The 9,342-nt window shown below is 39.4% G+C and overlaps 1 protein-coding gene across 2 annotated transcripts; it reads left to right on the forward strand.

The window, feature by feature from the left end:
- Positions 1-259: 259 nt before the first annotated feature.
- Positions 260-6,213, forward strand: LOC119630214 (uncharacterized). 2 transcript variants are annotated; one of them, XM_038018782.2, is made up of 3 exons: positions 260-1,171; positions 2,150-2,212; positions 5,228-6,213. In XM_038018782.2, the coding sequence occupies exons 1-3, from the start codon at positions 847-849 to the stop codon at positions 6,013-6,015; spliced, it is 1,176 nt and encodes a 391-aa protein (XP_037874710.1). In that variant the 5' UTR covers positions 260-846; the 3' UTR covers positions 6,016-6,213. The 2 variants fall into 2 exon arrangements, with proteins under 2 accessions (XP_037874710.1, XP_062530828.1); XM_062674844.1 differs by having other exon boundaries at positions 260-2,212.
- The last annotated feature ends 3,129 nt before the right edge of the window (positions 6,214-9,342 follow it).

The following is a 9,342-nucleotide window of genomic DNA, read 5'->3' on the forward strand; positions in this document are numbered from 1 at the left end:
GATCAAATCAATACTCTGTTTAAATTTATATTTTATAAATAATACTGAAGCATGCTTGTTGGCTTAAAAAGGTGGTAAAAACATCTTTACTTAAATTTTGAAGATATAATATAAAAATGTTTTCAACGCATAGGCTACCGCGCGAAAATTATTATTGATTATGAATAGGAAAATTATGGTTTAAAAGCTATATCATCATGTCTGACGAATATGACAAACTGTTTCAACTGATAGTTTAGAATCCATTCTTAATCAATTTGTCGATGCACGGACATCGACGATCGCGCGGCGCGGGCGCCGGGAGGAGGACAGCGGCGCGGGGTAGCGGATTGACACCGGCTTCGTCACTTCGTGCAGCAACGCCGCCCGCGACACTTACTTGTTTATCTTGTTTTACTCTTTTTATAAACTTACCAAATAATACAGTCCACTCTTTTATTTTATACATCACCGGTCTACCCCAGAGCAGTTCGAAACATGGTCCTTTAGTTTTGTCAGCTTAAAACTCACCGGAATAAAACCTGTACAACAAACTGTCGGCGTTGGTTGGCCATTTAAAAACGAACGGACGTTTTACTGTTCACTACGTTGAAGCTGCAAGGAGTCGTGAATATTGGACTTCGGAATATTGGACGGATTGCATACCTGAGTGAGTTCGTTCCAATCAGACAACCTTTATTCCCTCATATTTTTGCCGTTTAGCGCATTCAATTTTTTACCTAATTTTCGCCTCAATTTGCCAAAATAAAAACTACCCTCATCTTACAATCAAAATTCATTCTTATTCTTTAATTCTTATTTCATTATTCTTATTATTTCTGTTTATTTTGCTTATTATAATACATTATGAGCCAACATTCTGAGGATTTAGATACTCTTATTAAGCGACGAGGTGCAATTAAAGCCAAACTTACTATTTTCAGAAATTATATTAAACCTCTTACTAGTTTTTCTAGCTTGACCGACTTGCAACGTTTTGAGTTGGAAGGACGTTATGAGCGTATTCAGTGTTTATACAACGACTTCGACAAGTTACAGACGGAGATCGAGACGTTGTTGGACGCACCCGATGACGACTTTAAATCCCGGTGTGAGTTCGAGGACCAATACCATCCTGCGGTGGCACTGGCGCGAAGCCTGCTTTCAGCAACTACCAACTCAGAAGATTCAGGTAGGGTACACACAAATGTTCGATTGCCCAAAATTGATTTGCCACATTTTGATGGTAGCGTTCAGGGTTGGCTCGAATTCAAAGATACCTACATTTCCCTCATCCATAATAATAAATGTAATGATGATATTATGAGATTTCATTACCTTCGGTCCTGTTTACGCGGCAGCGCGGCTTTAGTTATTAAAAATATAGATTTTACCAGTGAAAATTACAATAACGCTTGGGACTTGCTATGTCAGCGGTACGACAAGGACCAGCTGTTAATACACAACCACGTTCAAGCGTTGTTTAGTGTTGCACCGTGCTCCAAAGAGTCCAGTAAAAGCTTGCGCTACCTTATTGATGTCACAAATAAAAATATTAGGGCATTAAAAACTTTAAAGCAGCCAACTGAACATTGGGACACATTAATCATCTTTATGATCTCACAGAAACTAGACAGCAGCACAAGCCGATACTGGGAGGAGCATCGTAACAAACTTTCAGAGCCCCCTACTTTAAATCAATTTATTTTTTTTATTGAAAATCAAATTAACCTACTTGAAAAAATAGAAGAAAATAGTAAAATCAACCTTAAATCTAAAGAAACAAATAACAATAATTACAATAACAAATCTACAAATTACATCATACAATCTAATAGCAATCAAATTCAATCAAATCATTCGAAATGTCCATTATGTAATGAAAATCACTTGCTTTACACCTGTAAAACATTCAGGAGCTTACCTACTGAGGTGCGCATTGAAAAGGCAAAGAATTTAAAAGTTTGTATGAATTGCTTACGCTTAGGTCATACTGATAGAACGTGCAAGCTATCCCATTGCAAGTACTGCAAAGCACGACACAATACCCTTTTACATTCAGAGCCTGAGCGTAGCGCAGCGTCAAACCCCATGCCAGGCGCTGATAATGTTGCTTTTTCAGCCAATTTTGAACACAGTAATACAGCTTCTTTTATATTGCTTTCCACAGCTATGGTGAGAGTGCGTGGTGCCGATGGCACTAAGCACCCCGCCCGAGTTTTGCTGGACAACGGTAGTACCGCCAACTTTGTCACAGACGCCCTTTCATCCAAGCTTGGGCTGTCACGACACGGTACTAGCTCCACTACAATCACAGGAATAAACAATCAGACCTCTTATAGTACACAGTCTTGTAATCTCACGCTCGAGTCCTATTACGGTAACTATACAGTCGACTTAGGTTGTCTAATATTGCCTGAGGTAACAAAAGTATTGCCTTCGCGTTTCATACCTAGAACTCATGTCCCTCTGCCTTCGGGTCTAAATCTAGCTGACCCTACATTCAACATTCCGTCAGTCGTAGATATACTTGTAGGGGCTGAAATATTTTGGCAAGTATTATTACATAATACCATCGATTTAGGTAAGAATCAACCTACACTTCACGAAACGAAATTAGGTTGGATTGTTTCAGGTCTTGTGGCTTATTCTCCACGCCTTCAATCTCAATCTCACTTCTGTAGTCTTATCAAAAACGACGTCAATTTTAATATAGAACGTTTTTGGGAACTCGATTCAGTTCCATTAAAACACTCACTCACAAATGAAGAAAATGCATGTGAGCAACATTTTCTTCATAATACTTATAGAAACGACGATGGCCGCTTTGTAGTTTCTATTCCATTAAAAAGGGATCCTCAAATATTAGGAGACTCTCTTCAAATGGCTATAAGTCGATTTTTATCCTTAGAGCGACGCTTTCAGCGTGATTTGGGTTTCAAGCAGCGCTACGTAGACTTCATGCATGAATACCTAAAGCTAGGGCATATGACTAAGGAAAGTGAAGTTCGCAATTTTTCAGAGTCATCTACTGACAAGGGAGTCAGTTATTTCATGCCTCATCATGGAATTATTCGTGAGTCCAGCACAACCACAAAGCTGCGAACGGTCTTCGATGCATCTGCGATCACAACTTCCGGCGTTTCACTGAACGACATCCAAATGATTGGTCCTGTAGTGCAAGACGACTTACTTTCCATATTGCTACGCTTTCGTCAGCATAGATATGTAATCTCAGGGGACATTGAGAAAATGTATCGATCTATAGAGGTAAACCCCTCGCAGCGATCTCTTCAGCGCATTGTTTTCCGCGATAATCACAATGCTCCCCTCAAAGTATATTGTTTAAACACGGTGACTTATGGAACAGCATCAGCGCCTTACTTAGCCACGAAATGCCTGACCAGTCTGGCTTCCTCAGCTGTAAGTGAAGACGTCAAACATGCAATAATTCACGACTTTTACGTTGACGATCTTTTAAGCGGTAATAGCACTCTCTCAGGTACTATTGAGTTGTGTAAAGGCGTGATTGATACTTTGTCATCAGCTCAATTTCATTTGCGTAAATTTAAATCAAATGATTCTCGTATCTTATCAGCAATAATGTCAGAACGTGGCGACGCTTCCACTGACAATATGTTAGACTTAAATAGTAACGTCAACACTTCATCTAAAACATTAGGTTTGCAATGGTGTTGCAATGTTGATATGCTTTCTTTTTCCATTAATATTGACATCTGTAGTAAAATTACAAAGCGTCACGTGTTGTCGGTTGTAAGTCAAATTTTCGATCCACTAGGCCTGGTAAGTCCGTGCGTTGTCGAAGCAAAAATTCTCATGCAACGACTTTGGATCGACAAGTACAACTGGGACGACGTAGTGTCTCAAGAACTTAGGCATCTTTGGTCTTCCTTTACTAGTACTTTATCTTCTCTTAATCAGCTGAAGATACCTAGATTTATTTCATGTAGTGACTCAACAAATAACGAAATTCATGTCTTTTGCGACGCTTCAGAGAAGGTTTACGGTGCGTGTCTTTATATCCGTTCAATTAAAGCTTCAGGGTCTATTTGCGTACGACTTTTGGCTTCAAAAAGTCGCATAGCTCCTATTAAACCCACCACAATACCGCGACTTGAGCTTTGCGGAGCGTTAGCAGCTACAAGACTGTGTACCAAAGTTCGTGACTCTCTAACCATGCGTATAGACAACGTTTATTTCTGGTGCGATTCCACAATTGTATTGGCGTGGTTGTCGACGTCGCCTAATCGACTTAAGCCTTTTGTGCGCAACAGAGTCAACGAAATTCAAGAGAGTACGATTGGTTGTACTTGGAGCTACGTGCCGTCGAAGGACAACCCGGCGGATCTTGTTTCCCGTGGGCTGAAGGCTGATGCTATCAGCACCAGTTCGCTGTGGTGGTCGGGCCCGTCTTATCTATTTAAATCACAAGAATATTGGCCACAAAAACCCAATATGAAACAAGATCTACCAGACGTAGTTTGTCATGTAGTTAGTAGTAATGTCGATACGCTTCATACTAATAAAACTCATGGTAGTTCCATAATTCATCATCTTATTACTAAATATTCAAATTTACGCTATTTACAAAGAGTAGTTGCTTACATACTTAGAGCGATATATAACTTTAAAAACAAATCAAATAAAAATATAGCTAATCTTTCTAATGAAGAACTACAAATCTCATTAAATCTCATTATACATAATGCTCAACTTCAAATGTTCCCCGAAGAATATTTTATATTGAAATCAGGGAAGTCCCTACCACGTAGCAGTCGTCTTATTTCATTAACACCATTTATAGATAGTAATTCAATTTTACGCGTTGGTGGTAGGCTTGACAACTCCCCATATGACTTTAATATAAAACACCCTATAGTTCTTTGCAGTAAACACGCTTTGACTAAATTAATATTCCATTTTGAACATTTGCATCTCTTACATGCTGGACCACAGCTCTTACTAACTCACATACGCCAGAGTTACTGGCCCTTAGGAGGCAGAAATCTGTCTAAGACTGTCGTCAGAAACTGCTTAAAATGTTTTAGGTATAGAGCACAAAATGTTCAACCCATCATGGGTCAATTACCTAAAACTCGTACTGATTTACAATTTCCTTTCTTGAATTGTAGTGTGGATTATGCTGGGCCAATTTTGATCGCTGATCGTAAAGGGCGAGGCTGTAAATTAGTAAAATCATACTTATGCATTTTTGTGTGCCTTGCAGTAAAAGCTGTTCATATCGAGCTCGTCACCGCATTGTCATCGGAGGCGTACATAGCTGCTCTCAAAAGATTCGTGTCTCGTCGAGGCAAGCCCCGCAGCATATGGTCCGACAATGGGACAAACTTTGTTGGTGCTTGCAACGAACTCAAAGGCGTCCTTTCAAACTCAGACATTGCGTCATTCATGTCTCAAGAAGGCATAGATTTTAGTTTTTCTCCACCTTATTCCCCTCATTTTAATGGTCTGGCTGAAGCAGCGGTTAAGGCCACTAAAGGCCATCTCAAAAAACTCCTCAGTCTTACTCACCTCACGTATGAAGAAATGTCTTCGTGCTTATGTCAAATTGAGGCCATTCTAAATTCCCGTCCACTTACTCCTATTTCCTCCGTCCGTCCGTTAGATTTAACTGCCCTTACTCCTGCTCACTTTCTGATTGGACGACCGCTCACGTCAGTTCCGCACCCGCAGATTACCGACGGCAACATCACGCGCTTGGAGCGCTACCAACGAGTGGAACTCATCAGGCAGCATTTTTGGAAGCGCTTTATTAATGAATACATTTCTCTGCTGCAGCAGAAATCTAAATGGTCCACCTCTACAGGGAGCTTGATACCAGGGACGCTAGTCCTTGTGAAGGACAGGACGCTACCGGCTCTGTTGTGGCCTTTGGGCCGCATTACCAAGACGTATCCGGGCAGCGACGGCATCACACGGGTCGCAGAGGTCAAGACGAGGACGGGGACCGTGGTGCGAGGCTTCAACTCCATCTGTCCCCTCCCTCTTCATTGAAGTACCCATATATACTTCAACCCGGGCAGTCTGTCGATGCACGGACATCGACGATCGCGCGGCGCGGGCGCCGGGAGGAGGACAGCGGCGCGGGGTAGCGGATTGACACCGGCTTCGTCACTTCGTGCAGCAACGCCGCCCGCGACACTTACTTGTTTATCTTGTTTTACTCTTTTTATAAACTTACCAAATAATACAGTCCACTCTTTTATTTTATACATCACCGGTCTACCCCAGAGCAGTTCGAAACACAATTCCCAAAAGACAATGTGCATTAATTCTTAGGCAGCGGCTTGGCTCGGTCCCTGGTATTGCCGAAGTCTATGGGCGACGGTAACCACTCACCATCAGGTGGGCCGTATGCTCATCTGCCTACAAGTGTAATAAAAAAAATTAGCTAACAAGCAAGTACAGGATTTTTGTACCTTGAAATAGTTTGCAACAAAACGAATTTCAAAGATTACGCAAACAAAAGAAAAATCATAAGAGTATCATAGAATGTCTAATTTTAAATAAACCTATGTATTCGTCAATCAAATATCGTAAATGTTGTTCGCGGTAAACAAGCTCATAGCCACCAGCTAGCAAATAATATCGCTTCTATACCGGCGCATCTAGAAGTTCCCGTCTCAGGTATCTCAGTTGTTTAGCTAAGTTAGGACTTAAGATTAATTTATAGAATGTTATTTTATAGTTTAATTTACACGACAGTCAGATTCATTTGCGATTGCATCCATTGCAATGGAGTGAACTGTCAAATATACATAAACGCATTCATTCATTTCAAGCTAAAATAAAAAACATACACTTTTTTCGACAACTGTAAACACGAAGGAGCATATGGCCCAAGTGATGTTTAGTTTTTGCGACTAGCGTGTTGTCTACTACTCAGGACTGGACTCATCTCAAGGCTTATATGTGTAATATGTGACAGCATCGGGGCGAAAAATATACTTGAAGTCTTGATAGCACAAAAAACATTTTTTGACAAAATGAGGCTGAATTAACGCAATTATTTTAAATATTATACAGGAACTTTGCTCCGGTGGCGGGTGGTGCGAAAATAAAATTAGATCAAAGGGTCATCTCTAAAATCCTCAGAGCACTCCCCACGGAACATACGGACTAAGACACAAAGATTATAGAAATCGTCAGTAGACCCAATTCGAAACGATCCGTTTAGCACAAAATCAGAGACGCACTTTAATAATTCCTAGTAGTAGCCTAGATTCGACTATAATTAATTGAAATTGTAAGTTTGTACACTATTATGATTCTATTTTCAAAGACTATTATATTTCTATAATCAAGACTACACTATGGAAAAATATTAATAAATACAAACAATATTTAATCTATTCTCAATTTGACCACATTCGTCAAGAACAAAAGTTTGACAATAAATAAATAGTATGCGTGTGTGCGTCAAATACATGGTAGTGTGTGTAATGTTTTTTTTTATTGATTTAATGTATCTTTTATGCATTGTTTTTAAAAATGATTAGCATTGTGCACTTGTTCTCTATATTCTCTATGAGTGTGGAAAATTTCATACTCCTCCATCCGCGCAATTTTCGTAAAAAGGGATACAAAGTTTTTGCTTCACGTATTAATATATAGATATGCGCTGATAAATCTCAAATTTGATAGTCGTAGTCGATAGCTTCAAACAACTGACAGTATTTATTGATGACATTTCAAATATAGTCCGATCCGCTCGCGAAATACACAGTAGATACGTACCTTCCCAGCTCAATAGCTGTTTTGAAATGGTAATATACGAATCGATCACAACGACCTATGAATAAACTAGACTCGGGCATGGGGAAGTTACTAACTGTCGGTTAAGCCTTTGCGAAACATTAGGCTAAACTTAGTTTAAAGTGAAGCCCCTTGCGGCTCGTACAGAGTTCACGGAATATCTGCTATCTTATTGTGGTAGTTCAATTGTGATTTTTCGGAAATCTTAGTCTTCAGTTTGCTCAATCAGTGACCTTAAACAAATGTTATGTGTTTATTGAAGGTAGCGTATTTGCATGTTATAAATTAAGTAAAAAATCTATTAAAATACAGTACTTGTAAAAGTTCCAAGCGAATCTTGCATAATTTTCTTGTGATGCGTAGACAGAAGTATAAGAAGATGAGCAAAGTTGAAATAGTCAGGGAAGGTTTTTTTTGATAAGATAAGTAAGTAAGATATTGTTTATAATAATCTGCTAAAGTGTAGAGTCTGAATGATGAGATACGGGTATGGACTGGCTTGCTTAATCAAACAATAAGCGGCTTATTACTGAGCGCGCCGAAGAGTAAGAGAGTGCTCATACGCCGCTGTCTACCACGTCTGTGTTTATTTTACTATGTATGTATATTATAGAGAGCAAATACTGAAATTAGTTGGTTTCTACCCATGCTAACTTATTTTACGGCTTACCATTGATGTTCGAAGTTAATGTAAAAACTTTCCCCAAAACATTTTCAGTTATTGCGAGTCAGTAATAGCAATTCCATCGACTTGCCGACTGCATTATGCAACACAGCACTTACAACGTGCTCCTCTCAACAAAACCTAGTATCGATGCGCTTCACACACTTGATTTAACACTTCTCAAATAAAATGCACATTTAGATTGCTTGCTGCGTACTACGTTGTCAAACTGCATTCATACATTAGCAACGATGGATGGAAGTATTAGTGAATGGTCGTCAATTATAGGTTTTAATAGTAAAAGTATAATTTAAAAGTATGAGTTAAGTGTATATCGGGAAACTTCAGAGAGGTCTATAGGCTACAGTAAGTTGTCGAAGGCTTTCATGCAATTGTTGTTATTTTTATATGATTTTTAGTTGACTAAGGATTTTGTGTACATTAATAAAAGTGCGCTTACCGGTACGCGGTCTCCAGTCCAGAACACGTCTGCTCCATCGGCCATCGGTTCTGCGACACGTATGTCCGGCCCATTGCCCGTTGGACCGATGACTTGCGGTGATATGCTGGGAGAGATTGGATGCGGAAGGCGGAGGATCGTTCATTGTGGCGGACTATGGGAGAGGCCTACATCCGCAGTGGAGAGATACAGGCTAATGATGATGAATAAAAGTGCAAAAATACCAATTTACAACATAACACTTCAAACAAACCGACAGAATCCTTTGAAATCTGAATACAATCAGAATATCGTAAGGGTCAGTCAAATTCATTAATTTCAATAAACTTTGCATGCATTTATGTAAACTCTGACCATAAATTTGTAGATGTAGTAATCTATAACCAAAGAAATGAATACCTTTTCTAGTTATTTTAAATATCAGCTAAAGATAAACAACAGT

This window comes from Bombyx mori, chromosome 22, assembly GCF_030269925.1.
Source record: "Bombyx mori chromosome 22, ASM3026992v2".
In the NCBI taxonomy this organism is placed as follows: Eukaryota; Metazoa; Arthropoda; class Insecta; order Lepidoptera; family Bombycidae; genus Bombyx; species Bombyx mori.